The following is a 14,329-nucleotide window of genomic DNA, read 5'->3' on the forward strand; positions in this document are numbered from 1 at the left end:
CCCGATTCCATATTGAATGGGCTGGAATAGTAAAATAACCTTTAAATTTAAACCTTGAAATGTTCCTTTGTTGTGGTGCAGAGCATTTAGCACCTGATGGAAACGTCTATATTTTCACACAACCAAACAACTACTAACAAAACTTACTACAATCTCAACATAAAGTGAATTTCCATGAAACCTTCTCATATAAAAGACAGTGAAACAACTCCTCCAATAGCTGTTTCATTGCAGCTGTTGTAAATCAAAAAGCCTAAACTGACAAAACAATGGTAAAAGACACTCATTAAAAGACAACTGCTGCTGGGCGTCACCACAACTACGGATTTTTACTGCTTTCATTTATATTTGGTTGGCAGGTAGAAACTATAGCTGTTAATCCTGGCATCATTTCCTTGGTTTGTACAGTTCTGCAAATGTTGTCAGAAATGTGGACGACTCAGCACATGAAAGGGACACACACACACACACACACACACACACACACACACACACACACACACACACACACACACACACACACACACACACACACACACACACACACACACACACACACACACACACACTTACAGTGGATTGGAGGGGTCTGCGTGGTGTCCAGGTGGTCTGACCACAGCGAAGCCGTTCTGTATGAAGGAGGAAAACGTTATTCTGTCACACAGTGGCTTTGCAGTGACATATAAAGGGATTGTTAACATTTTCAATCATTTTATTTTCAGATTTTTCTCATAATTAGAAAGATTAAGGTTTCAGCACCCATGAAAACAAGCAGGCAAAATGAGGGTTTCCCATATAGATGTTTGCTGACATGAAACACAAAGGTAGTTCTCGTGACTTTAAAAAGTTGGAGAGTTCTTAATGAATTTGTGTCTTGTAATTTGGATTTCGGTCTCTGTGATTTCTTCTCTGAAAGAAATGGTTGTAGTCAGCTCACAACACTGCCACCTGGTGACTGAAGGGAAAACAGCCAGTTTACGTTGATGTTTGACGGAGACTGTGACGTTAACAGGTAGATTGAACTAGACCATGTATGGATTTCTCTTGAACTTAGTATCAGTTTCCAAAATGCCTATTAAAAAAAATGTTGCTTTGCCTTCCAATATCTTCATGCATATAAGACGTCAAAACATCTGTCTTACCTGATTCCTCCCAATACACAGCCACTTTATATGGGCAAGTAAATGAAATTCAGTTCATGTCTTTTTTTTTTTTTTTGTACATTTAATTTCACTTCAACTCAAGAAAAAAAAAAACTAAACCTAAAGAATATAGTGGAAAGCCACTAGTGATGATCACACATCAGATCAGAGCAGTCCGTTCACTGCCTCCAGCAGTTTGAGACGGAGCCTGCAGGCTCACAACAGCCCGATCCGTCCTAATGTCACACAGTTTAGTGGTTTCTTTACGGGGTGATCCCTTTTTATTCCGAACATGCCAGCATCCGCATCCTCACTCCAACCAACCGGGTTTTTATCTGGCAGTTTTAAAGTGTTTGGAGAAAATGTCATGTGTATCTCAGAGTCTTAATCACTACAAGGAGGGAAAAGGAAGACATTTAAGGCCGTGTTGTGACAGAGAAAGTCTTTTGCAGGGAGGGTGACACATGTTTCTCTGCTATATTTCTAACTGACGGTTTCCTCCAGCAGAGGGTGGAAACACACTGCTGCGAGCCGTTAATGACACGATGAATGAGTTTTCTGAGTGACAATATTAAAACATGTACACTGCGGTAACTCCTTTCCTGCTCCTGTTCCCTCCGTCAGACCGAGTCTTTCCTCACCTTCAGCTCTCTTTTGGCCACTCTGAACGCCAGCTCCACCACGCTGCCGGCCGCCATGCGGGCCGCCGTGGACGTGTGCGATTCGTTCCAGATGGTGTCGTTGTCAACCTGTCGAAAGAAGGATTATATCCATGCATCAAACACGACTGATGGCATGTTGGTGTTTTCCTTCTTGATGTAACTGTTAAAAGCAATTTACTGAAAAAGTAATTATATTATGAGTTAAATTTATCCACATCTTTATATTGTCAAACGTGTGACCCGCAGGCCTGAACTGTCTGCCCAGGAGGTCGATTCAATTCAATACATTTCAATTCAATCAATTTCAAATCAATTTAACTTTATTTATATAGCAGCAAATACATTAATTCCATGTGCCGTGGAATAGCAATTCTGTTATTGTTTGGCTCATTGCAGGAAGCCACTATGAAACAGAGAAGTGAGACAAAATAATGATTTATAATGAGTGCAAAAGAGGAGAGTCTGACAAATGTTCATATGTAATGAGTTGTAATAAATCTTAACGTGAACTCGCTGCTCGTTACGCCTTAATAAGGATTGTTGAGTTTTCCCTCTGTAAAAGTACCAAGATAGTACCTCTGTAAAAGTACTCCCTCACATCCTTCTTAAAATAGTTCTCTTATAAAAAAAAACAAAACAAAACAAATTAAGAAGAATTTCATAAATGCAGAAGTCAATAGTGGACTGCACTCTCCTCCACAGTCAGGTTTCATTTCTTGTAATTCTGTATTATATCCTTATTTTCTGCACGCCCGTCTGGTACTTCAAAACAGTGTTACTCAATTTAATAACAATATTCAGTGACAGTAACTTCGTGTAGCTGCTTATTTTTTCTTTCAGACATCATATCTGTGTTTGTTCATGACTGTCCATCAGGCGCGGACAGTGAAAGCTGAGGCTTTTCTTTCATCCTCAGCCGTCGACACGCGGTTCTCATTAGTTTGACTTGTCATGGTCTGACACGGACTGCCAGGTCGTCATCAGCTTCACCCCCCCCCCCCCCCCCCCCCCCCCCTAATACTCCGTATTTGTTTCTGTCTTTTCTTGTAATTCTCTCCTTCCTCGTCCTACTCGCTGAACCTTTGAAACGGTGTCGTCTTTCCCTTGTGATGGTGTGATGTCACGACTCACCCCCACACCGCCGCACGGCAGCATCACAAACATCCTTTGAGAGAGGATTCCTGAGGAAGATTCATTTACAATTAACATTCAGAACCTTACAAACGAAAATAAAAAAGTTTGAAAACAAGAAAAGTTGTAAGTGTGGCTTCCAATCATCATATTTGTCACGAGCTGTAATAATATGTCTTCATCCTGACTGGAGCAGATGATGATAACATAACTTTCCTGAGTGATTAGAGTTTTTAAATGACGGTTTGCCATGCTTTCATCATGTTTCGACACCTTTGATTTCAACAAACCTTCTACCTTCTCCCCATAGTTCAAATATAAAGACATAAGGTGTGTCTGCAGGACTTAAAGGGTGAAACTGTGAACGGTCTGTGACGCACCGGCCAGCTTGCGGTTGTCCAGTTTGAGTCTGTTGAAGGGGTTGGTCCCGTAAAGCAACACGTGTCGCTCCGTGTGGACGGACTGCAGCTCCTCCAGAGTGGCTTTACGGCCGCGGATGCTCTGCAGAGACACGACAGCAGTCTGCACTTTAGATTAAGATCACATGTATAAGGGAGTTTTTTTAAATTCTTGCTCTTTATTAGCAACGTGTGTGTGTGTGTGCGTGTATGTCATACCTCACACTGCCCCCTCAGTCCTCTCTCCTGCAGTCGGGACCAGATGCTCTGTATTCTCCCAGCATGCTCCGGGTGGCTGCTGTTATCGCCACACGTACACTGGTGCTTCAGCATCTGAGAGTCGTACACCAGACCTGACACACACACACACGCACACACACACACACACACACACACACACACACACACACACACACACACACACACACACACACACACACACACACACACACACACACACACACACACACACACACACACACACACACACACATTAGTACAGTTCTATCCCTCAAAAGATTCAAGCGTTTGTATAATTTTAATCAAAACATCAGATCTAATGAGATATAGTAATATTTTGAGACACTTTTTTTTCATTTACATGGTTTATTAGCTCGAATCATAACGAATAAAACAAAAAAAGAGCGTTAAATATTCCAATTAATGTAAAACCTACAAAGGTCAGTGACTAAAGTGTGACCCCATGTTAACGGCTGGATAGTTGCTTTAACTTTACAACAAAGACAAGATGTGGCATTAGACTTGTTGAGGTTTATGTCTCTGTTTCTCACGACGACACGCAGAGAAAACCTCCAACTTAAGAAATCCTCCTGATGTCTTAGGAGTTTGAAGTAATCTGGACGGATTGAACGAAGGAACGCAGTTCCACCTCCGAATGCAGTTAGTGAAGCGACGGTACAGTCTGCTGAACGCTGACTTACAAATCTGCATCATTCGTGCTTTAAAACCACGTAAAATAAATTCAAGAGGCTATTAATGTCTTTTTTTTGTGGTGGAACGATTTCCTGAGAAGGGCAAAGAGCTTGTTAGGAGCGGTGAGAAGAACGCAGTGACACGAAAGTAACAGCAAACATCTCGTTGCAGTCACACGACAATCCTCTCGGCTTTAAGTGCTTCTTTTTTCTGAGATGTCATCGCCCCGCTGGTTTTAACCTCTAACAGCCACCATTTCCTGGGAATATTTAAGGGATTGTGGCTTGTCGCCATACAGAGATTCAGTATTTAGATTAAAGCTGCTAAGTTTGTGATGCTGTTAACCCGGGACTCTGACTCACCCGTCGTGAAGCGCAGTTTGCTGCTGGCGTCCTGTGCGGTGAGGCTCAGGGGCTTCTCTGGCAGGGTGAGGGAGGTGGAGGCCGGGGAGGACTGGGTCCGGGACAGGGGGCGATGCATGCCCAAGCCGCCCCCGACCCCGCCGCCATGGAGCATGGGCACGGCGAGGGTCTCCATCTGTCGATGGAGCTGCTGCAGCTGCTTCTGCTGTTCCCATAGCAACGACTACGGAGGCGATGAGAAAAGACACACTCAAATGTTGATCGTCAGAAAAACTTCTAAAGTTGTTGTTTTAATTAATCCTTCGAATTCGCCCTTCTTCCCACATCTATAGAGTCATTGTTCGATGTTGTCATTCATCTTGTAATACAGCCCAACACAACCTGACCTCTGACCTCGTGCTTTATTTGATCAGATTCCCTGAAAGACTGCAAATGACCACATGCCACCAATTGGAGATGACAGAGCTGCACTGCCACCTACAGGCCATCCCAGTGAACTGCGGCTGTGTTGTTTTAACTCCCTCTTCTCCTCATAAGCTTTGTCTCAGCTAAAGTGGACCAATAACAAACTTTAGTGTTTTTTTGCGTGTCATAAGATAAATGTTTTATTTTGCTACATCCCGGGTTGAGTTGAAAAATGTTCTATGCCGGTAAAATGCATCCCCCTGCGGGAAGCCCCACTTCAAAAAAGCGAACCTCAAAATGATTTATTATATGTATAACAGCTCCTTATTTACTGAAAAAAGTGTGTATCCCTAAATGATCACTAATAATGTGTATACTGTGGTGTGCACCTGAGGGGGAGGTTCTCCCAACCAGAATGGAGTGGGTGTGTCGGTCACGTGGTGTGGTGTTGATAGTGGGAGGTGTTTATAAGGGGAAGTGCGGTGACACTGGGTGTGGGTTATCTGACAGGTGAACTGTCAGACGGTTGGAGAAAATAAAGGAAAAAGCAACTCGACTCCTTCGTCCGTCTCCTCATTCTCCGCCTCCACATTGGTGACCCTGACAAACGAACATGTCGACCGAAGCCAGCAGCAGTGCAATCCCCGGCGGCGCGGCGGCCGGTGCGCCCGTGGTGTACGCCGCAGCGGTAAAATTACCGGAGTTTTGGCCACATCATCCGGAACCATGGTTCCAGCACATCGAGGCACAGTTCCACCTCCGGGGAGTCACGGCCGACGACACCAAGTATTACCACGTCGTCGCAGCTCTGGACTCTTCCACCACCCGCCGAGTGATGGGGCTGCTCCGGGACCCGCCGGCGCAAGGAAAGTACGCCGCCCTCAAGACTCTGCTCCTGCGGCTGTTCCAGATTTCCGACGCCGAGAGAGCCGAGCGTCTCCTGTCTCTCAACGGCTTGGGAGACAGTAAACCAACGGAGCTGATGGAGAACATGTTGGCGCTGCGGGGATCGGGGGACGCGGAGTTCCTGTTCATCCACCTGTTTCTGCGTCAACTCCCAGCTCCGGTCCGCACGGCACTGGCGAGTTCTCCACTCGTGCACACAAAGGACTATCGGGGGCTGGCGGAAGAGGCAGACAAGCTCCTGCTCGCATCACGGCAGTACGGGGTGCATGCAGTCCTGCCGGAGCCACTGGAACACCGGCCGGAGGAGGAAGCGCAGTTTGCGGTCGGGACGATTACGGATCGGCGCAAGCATGACAACCAGCTGTGTTTTTTTCACCGGCGGTTCGGGAGCAGAGCCAAGCGCTGCACGGCGCCCTGCTCCTTCTCTGTGCAGGGAAACGCCAGACCCGGCACTCATTAGCAGCCATGAGCGCCGGGGACATCGGAACGCTGCTCTTCATTAAAGACACTGTATCCGGGAGGCGCTTCCTCGTGGATACCGGCGCCCAGCGGAGCATCATTCCCGCCTCCTTCACCGACGTCGAGAGCGGTGGTAAAGGGCCGCCTCTGGATGCTGCGAACGGGACTTCCATCCGCACATTTGGCACCAGGTTCGTGAATGTGTGTTTTAATGGCCGTCAGTTCGGATGGGATTTTGTGATGGCTGCTGTGTCCGTGCCCATCCTGGGAGCAGATTTTTTGTGTGCGCATGGACTCTTAGTGGACATGGTGAATCGCCGCCTGGTGGACGCCGTCTCATTCTCCTCCTTCTCCTGCACTTTGGGGAAAGGAGAGGTGGTGTCCCTTGCTAATATCTTGGCTTCGGGGGATGTGTACCAGCGGCTCCTGGCTGAGTTTCCTGAACTGACAGTCCCCACGTTTTCAGCCGCCGTAGTCAAACACGGAGTGGAACATTATATCCCCACGGCTGGGCCGCCGGTGTTTGCTCGCCCCCGCCGACTGGATGCGGCAAAGCTGGCGATTGCTAAGGAGGAGTTTGCCACTATGGAGAGACTGGGTATCGTGCGACGCTCTGACAGCCCGTGGGCATCCCCATTGCATATGGTCCCAAAATCTGATGGGAGTTGGAGGCCTTGTGGGGATTTTCGACGCCTTAATACGGTCACGGCACATGATCGGTACCCTGTTCCGCACATCCAAGACTTTTCTGTCCACCTGGCAGGGAAGGTAATATTTTCCAAGGTGGATCTGGTGAGAGGCTACCACCAGGTGCCAGTCCACCCGCAGGATGTAGCCAAAACTGCAGTGATCACACCTTTTGGACTATTCGAGTTTCTGCGGATGCCATTTGGTCTGAAAGGTGCAGCACAAACTTTCCAGCGCTTGATGGACTCCGTCTTAAGGGGCTTACCTTTCCTGTTCATCTACCTGGATGACATCCTGGTGGCCAGCGCCTCGCCTGCGGAGCACCTACTACACCTGCGTCAGCTTTTTGAAAGACTGCAGGAGCATGGACTGATCGTGAACCCAGCTAAGTGTTGTTTTGGACTCTCAGAGATTGAGTTTCTGGGCCACCATGTGTCAGCACTGGGAGTGGTGCCCTTACCGGCTAAGGTGAAAGCAATCACTGCTTTTCCGCGCCCAAAGACCATCAGGGCACTGCAAGAGTTCCTGGGCATGGTGAACTTTTACAACCGCTTCATCAGACATGCAGCTCAGCTGATGCGGCCTCTTTATGAAGCCCTGAGGGGCGGAAAGGCCAAGCAGGACGTGAACTGGTCCGCAGAGAGGATCCTGGCTTTCGAAAAGGCCAAGGCTGCGCTCTCCAACACCGCCATGCTGGCCCACCCATCTCCCACGGCACCGGTAGCGCTCACCACCGATGCCTCGGACTACGCAGTGGGGGCAGTATGTGAACAATGTGTGGCTGGAGCCTGGCAGCCTCTGGCGTTTTTCAGCAAACAACTGCGCGACAACGAGAGGAAGTACAGCACATTTGACAGAGAACTTTTGGCTCTTTTCCTCGCTGTCCGCCATTTTAGGTTCCTGTTGGAAGGTCGGCGGTTTACTGCCTTTGTGGACCACAAGCCCCTCACCTTCGCCATGTCCAAGACCTCGGAGCCATGGTCTGGGCGGCAGCAGCGCCACCTCTCTGCCATTTCAGAGTTCACCACAGACATTCAGCACGTGGCTGGAAAAAGCAATGCTGTGGCCGACTGCCTCTCTCGGGCACACGTGGACTCTGTGCATCTTGGGGTGGACTACACTGCCATGGCCAGCGACCAGCAGGCAGACTCTGACATCCAGGCCTTCAGGACAGCCGCCACAGGTCTACAGCTGCAGGATTTGCTGTTCCACGACGATGGTGCCACACTCCTCTGCGATGTGTCTACAGGTCGGCCCCGCCCCATGGTACCTGCTGGCTGGAGACGGCAGGTTTTTGATGCTGTTCATGCCCTATCGCATCCAGGCGTGAGAGCATCGGTGAAGCTGGTGGGGGCAAAGTTTGTCTGGCCGGGCCTCAAGAAGGACGTCAGGAGCTGGGCAGCCTCCTGTGTGGCGTGTCAGCGGTCCAAGGTACAGCGTCACACCAAAGCCCCCCTAGAGCCGTTCCTGGTCCCGGAACGGAGGTTTGACCATGTGCATCTGGACTTGGTGGGTCCACTGCCTCCCTCCCAAGGCTTTACTCACCTCCTCACCATGGTGGACAGGACCACCAGGTGGCCAGAGGTGGTCCCGCTGGCTTCAACGACGTCGGCAGAGGTGGCTCGTGCTTTCATAGCCACCTGGGTGGCACGGTTCGGCACGCCATTGGACATCACTTCGGACAGAGGCTCCCAGTTCACCTCCGAGCTGTGGACAGAGGTGGCTAAAGGCCTGGGAGTGCAGCTGCATCGGACAACGGCATTCAACCCACAGGCCAATGGACTGTGTGAGCGTTTCCATCGCACAATGAAGGCCGCGCTCCGAGCCACTCTCACAGACAGCAACTGGGCTGACCGACTGCCATGGGTCATGTTGGGCCTGCGTTCGGCTCCGAAGGAAGATCTCCAGTCATCATCTGCGGAGCTGGTGTTGGGGCAGCCACTACGGGTCCCCGGGGAGTTCCTGCCACAGCCATCGGAACCCTGGGGGGTCACAGCGGGACGACCAAGGTTCAACGGGGCAGTCCACACCTTCGACCCGGTCCCAGTTCATCACTGCCTTCCCCGGTCATACATCCCAAAAAACCTGATGACAGCCAAATATGTCTTTATCAGGCATGACGCTCACCGTTCCCCACTTCAGCCGCCATACGACGGCCCCTTTCATGTCCTGGAGGCAGGGACAAAGAACTTTGTGGTGGACATGGGGGGTAAACGGGTCCGGGTTTCACTGGACCGCCTGAAGCCGGCCCACACCATGCCGGAGCAGCCGGTGGAGGTGGCACAACCCCCAAGACGTGGACGACCCCCCAAGTCGTCAGCTGCCACAGCGCCTGCACCTGCCACAGCGCCTGCACCTGCAGTGACCCCGGTGCCGGTACCTGCACCTCCTCCTGTGGTGGTGCAACGCAGCCGATATGGTCGGCTGTGCAGACCACCCAAGTGGGACTAAAAAAAAAAAAAAAAAAAAAATTTTTTTGTAAAACTTGTAGTATCATTCTGATTGTTCGGGGGGGGCCTGTGTGGTGTGCACCTGAGGGGGAGGTTCTCCCAACCAGAATGGAGTGGGTGTGTCGGTCACGTGGTGTGGTGTTGATAGTGGGAGGTGTTTATAAGGGGAAGTGCGGTGACACTGGGTGTGGGTTATCTGACAGGTGAACTGTCAGACGGTTGGAGAAAATAAAGGAAAAAGCAACTCGACTCCTTCGTCCGTCTCCTCATTCTCCGCCTCCACAATACATGCATTTAATGATTTCACCTTAAACCAGGAGTGTCAAACAAAAGGCCCCTGGTCCAAAATGGGCCTTCAAGAGGCTTCAAACCGGCCACCAAACCACCAAAGAAATTGAAAAAAAATTCAAAGAAAACATATTTTTCAGCACTGACACAACACTGAGACCCGAATTGAGATATCAGTGATGCTGCCATGAAAGCGAGCTCCCTCGATGGAATAAAACTAGCCTCAAAGCCGTGCTGTCAGGGTGAGTTTGTAAAAACATACATGCTGCAATTGGACATTTTATTGTATTTTGCAGCAGAAGGTTTCATTCAAATTAAAATAAAAAAAATAAAAAAATCAATTAATGCTGAGATGATCATTTTCAGCCCGAATATATATGTTTTTGTCATTACACATGCTCTGTGTCATAACAAAGAAAGACTATATATATATCCGTTTCCAATGTTTTTAAAATGACCACAATTCTAGAATGATCAGTATAAACAGTCATTTGTCTTTATCATTTCAAAAAAAATCTGGAGAGTCTGCAGACCTGGTTCAGAATGAGCGCATGCTGCAGGTTCATTTGCTCTTCCTGGGACTTGGACGCCGTCGGCTCCGCCTCCCTCAGAGACTCCGCCCTCATCCTGCCGTGATAGGTGGGCTCGGTGGGAGACGTCCCACCCCCGTCCTCCGAGTCCATGTCCTCCGACGGGATCTGGTGCAGCCTGGGCTTCTCGCTGGACTTGGACATCAGCTGCACGGACGCACAAAAACCAGAGTGTCATGCAGCCGCTGAGATGAAGAGACTGTGACAGGGATGGACAAGGGCGTGTCAAGGGCGTGTCCCCACCTTGCCCAGGGGAGTCTGCTGTTTGAGCCGCTCCAGGAGCTGCGTGTTGTGCTGTTGCTGCAGGAGGTGCGTGTGAAGGCTGCGGGGGCTCTGGGGCAGCGGCTCCGAGCGCGTCCTGCTCAGGGGCTTGTGGGACTGGGCGCCGCCGGGAGAGAGGTGGTCCACCTGGGGAGCGAACTGCAGGGGGCCTGGAACTGAGAGAAGGAGCAGAGGTCCACAAGTGAACACGGCCGCACGAGGCAGGTGAATCAAGTTAACTGAAAACCGTTAAGTCAACATTTCATCTGGGATTGAAACCACGCGGTGACGTAGTGTCGAGACCTCGGAAACAACTGAAATGACTCAACGGAGGGTGGGGGAGGATGATAATATCCTCATTCAACATCACATCCTCAGAATTGCTTTAACCAAACTCTCCTCCTCCCGAAGAGGCTCAAAACAATTAAACGCCCTTCTTATTGACTCCTGACATTTCGAGCACGGATAACTGCCATTATGAAGCACATTTCAATCAGATATCAATTTGTAGGCAGAGAAGATCACATGCATTCATATTGAACCAATAATTTAAAGCCACTCTCACTTCATCTTCTCTGTCCACATGCAGAAAGAGGATCTTTCTAAATCCAACCACTAGGTGGTGCTCAAACAGTTCACTCAACTTTATAGAGCAGCTCCACCTTGATAGATTGAAGGTTTTTTTTTGTGGACAATCACAATCTTTACTGAAGTAGAATTTCAGATTTTAATGGGAAAAAAAAAACTTTGGTGAAAGTAACACATATACTTTAAGTATTTATATGTTCATTCATTTTGAAAATATGTATTTATTTATAGAATATCTTTTTCTATTGTCAGTGAACTCTCTTGTTGATTATCTGTATAAATAAAGGTCAAACTTTAAAAAAACTGAAAGAAGTAAAAGTAAAAAAATGTCTACATTCTGAAATGTTTTAAGTACAAAAATAAAAAAACACGTTTTAAGGTTGTTGGTGCTTGAACCTCAAATCTTTTCCATGATCATATGTCAAACCTTTATTTTACGAAGGAATGAAATGTCACCATCAGCTGCGGGATAAGTACTTAGTTACTTCCCAGCCTCTGTCAACACTGTTCAGCCTTTCGATTAATTTTCGATCCGCAGGAGTAGAAAGTCTCACCGGAGAGCAGCGGAGTGTGTACGAGCCCCGACGCCTCCAGGATGATGACGGGTAGGTGAGGGTTCATCTGTCCCGCCTGATCCTCTCTGCTGAGGGGCAGGAAGACCGGCGAGCCCCCCGCGGTGACCACGGGCACCCGGCCCACCTTCAGAGAGGACAGGTCTCCTTCAGCCTGCCAGCACACGTCCACATTTCAGCAGCAGTAGAATTCGATCGTGTTCAATACAGTACGAGATCCACGAGAAGTTATTCATTATTGGCTTTTAAGGATTACATCAAAACTTCATGGCAGATCTTCACCAAATTTTCACCACTGATAACACTTCTGTTTCGAGTGTAACTCTAAGATCACATAAGAAACTACACATGCCCGCCGTTTCTTAATTTCTTTATTCGTGTTAAAGTGAGAAAACATGTTTTTTTTTCTGAGCGTAGGTCAACCTTTGGTGGACGTCAGAAATCTCTGATTGCTCTCGTCATCTATGCGTCATTTAAGAGCTTTGCTTTTTATTCTCCTTGTCTTTCTTGTTGCTAGTTTTTGTGTTTACATCATATTGTTCTCACGTATGAGTGGTTTCTTTCCATGCTGTGCAAGGAGATTGGCTCTGGCTGCACAGCCGTTTCACTTCACTGTGATTTTCAGGACTTAAAAGGCCACAAACAGACCGAGAAACAGATTTTACCATAGTCAGACTATATAGCTCATTACACCTGAAATGAAAATGTACAACAACCGACAGTCGAGTGCTCAATGGGCGTGTTTTTTGCACATATTCTAGCACATATTGTGCATTTCATTTTCCCGTTCTAAACTTTGCACCTCTTCTTTACATACAGCATTCATACTGTGTCACATTCACGGATAGCACCGACAAAGTTGTTGTTATTTTGTTGAACAATAAAGACTATTCTGTATCTGAATTTGATTTTGGAAATCTATCAGGTTTGTTGGGGTGTTTTATTTTTAGTTCTCTTTCGGAGCACTGCTTGTGTTATAAAAGTCATTTTTGCACGGAGACACCGAATGCTCAAAACTGTTTTTAAACTTTATTTGATCTGTCCAAGAGTTTGATTGTAACTTGGAGATGCCTGGTTTCGCTGGACTGAGCTGGAAGTGTACGTGAGTGTTTACCCTGGAGTTGGCCGGCAGTCCCAGTGTGATGGTGGGCAGTGTGGACGGACTCTGGATGGTGAAGTTTGCTAAAGTGCCGTCTCTGAGCAGCAGCTTCTGTGCCTGTAAATACAAGATGGGCTATTAGGAGTTGGTACATCCATATATAGATATATTCACTTCATATTAAAACCGCTAACGATCATTGTGTTGAATCCGGAGCTGTGAGACGTTTATGGCAGGTGTGACAGAGACGCTTCTGCTCGGCCTTTCTGTGATTAAATGAATTATGTAGAAACATCTGACAGCCTGTGTTGTGCTGCTCTGGTGTCATTGTTTTAAACATGTCATTACAGCACAGCCCATGCACATTGAACGGCTCCATTTTTATTTGTCTGAAAAGGCTCGTGTGTTTCAACCCTGCAAGATACTGGAGGCTGTTGGAACAGCAGGAAGAGGAAGAATACTTCTTTAAATATCTATAAAACGTCTTCTTGTGGTAAACTTTGATAATACAATCATGAAAGCTTCTGAACGCTTTCTAAAAAAGAAACTCCCTGTTCAAAATGTCAAGTTTATTCATCTTAAAGTACTTATTTACCTTTGATTTTTTTTTTCTTTTTATGTATGTAATACATGCTCTTTGGTTGCCTTCTTACTTTTGACTAGATTTGTTTTACATTTCTATTATTTCATAGATTGTATCTTTTTATAATAGAATAGAATAGAATAGTTAATAACAATTTATTCCTAGATTTTTTTTTATTATTTATATGTTTCATTTCTTTCAATTTCAATAATCGGTCTAAGGTTACATTGAAATGCATTGTCTACTACTTTTATACTACTTTTCACTGCCTGAAAGGACCCGGCAGTGTGTGTGTGCGTGTGTGTGTGTGTGTGTGTGTGTGTGTGTGTGTGTGTGTGCGCGCACCTCGTGGGAGAGGCCTCCAGCAGAGGGCAGCAGTCCGTTCTCATTGGGCAGACTGTCATTGGGAGAACTGCAGCCGGAGACGGGCGTGCTGCTGCTGCTGGGAGACGAGTCTGCAACACATCGGAACGCAATCACATCAACTTTCTAAACTAATCGAGACAGAAACACGAGGAAGAACATTCCTCTGATCGCAGCTGCAACATCTGCACGGCCAGGAGAAGCAAAGTTTGGCTCCACGAAAAAGAAACAGTGAAATAAAAGTCACATTCACCTGAGATGCAGTTCATAATTGTGTGTGTGTGTGTGTGTGTGTGTGTGTGTGTGTGTGTGTGTTGTGGTTACCCAGTGTGTCAGGCACTCTGTGTTTGACAGTGGGCGGAGCGCTCTGCTTGCGGGTGAGCGGGCCCCTGCGGGTGTTCAGGTGTTTCTTCAGCTTGTGTTTCACCTTCAGATTGGGTTCAGACGCTG

General features: G+C 47.6%; 1 protein-coding gene across 2 annotated transcripts in view; it reads right to left on the reverse strand.

Annotated features, from left to right (window-relative positions):
• Positions 1-14,329, reverse strand: part of hdac7a (histone deacetylase 7a) — a 75,181-nt gene that overhangs the window by 12,376 nt on the left and 48,476 nt on the right. For both annotated transcript variants that reach the window (XM_080496058.1, XM_080496059.1), the window contains exons 7-18: positions 14,204-14,326; positions 13,862-13,971; positions 12,949-13,050; positions 11,817-11,988; positions 10,657-10,850; positions 10,357-10,560; positions 4,629-4,851; positions 3,553-3,686; positions 3,316-3,436; positions 2,936-2,985; positions 1,784-1,891; positions 574-629 (exon numbers count right to left, since the gene is read on the reverse strand). In XM_080496058.1, the coding sequence (XP_080352184.1) occupies positions 574-629; positions 1,784-1,891; positions 2,936-2,985; positions 3,316-3,436; positions 3,553-3,686; positions 4,629-4,851; positions 10,357-10,560; positions 10,657-10,850; positions 11,817-11,988; positions 12,949-13,050; positions 13,862-13,971; positions 14,204-14,326 (1,597 nt within the window). The remainder of the gene's footprint in view (positions 1-573; positions 630-1,783; positions 1,892-2,935; positions 2,986-3,315; positions 3,437-3,552; positions 3,687-4,628; positions 4,852-10,356; positions 10,561-10,656; positions 10,851-11,816; positions 11,989-12,948; positions 13,051-13,861; positions 13,972-14,203; positions 14,327-14,329) is intronic.

This window comes from Blennius ocellaris (assembly GCF_963422515.1).
Source record: "Blennius ocellaris genome assembly, chromosome: 5".
NCBI classification, from domain to species: Eukaryota; Metazoa; Chordata; class Actinopteri; order Blenniiformes; family Blenniidae; genus Blennius; species Blennius ocellaris.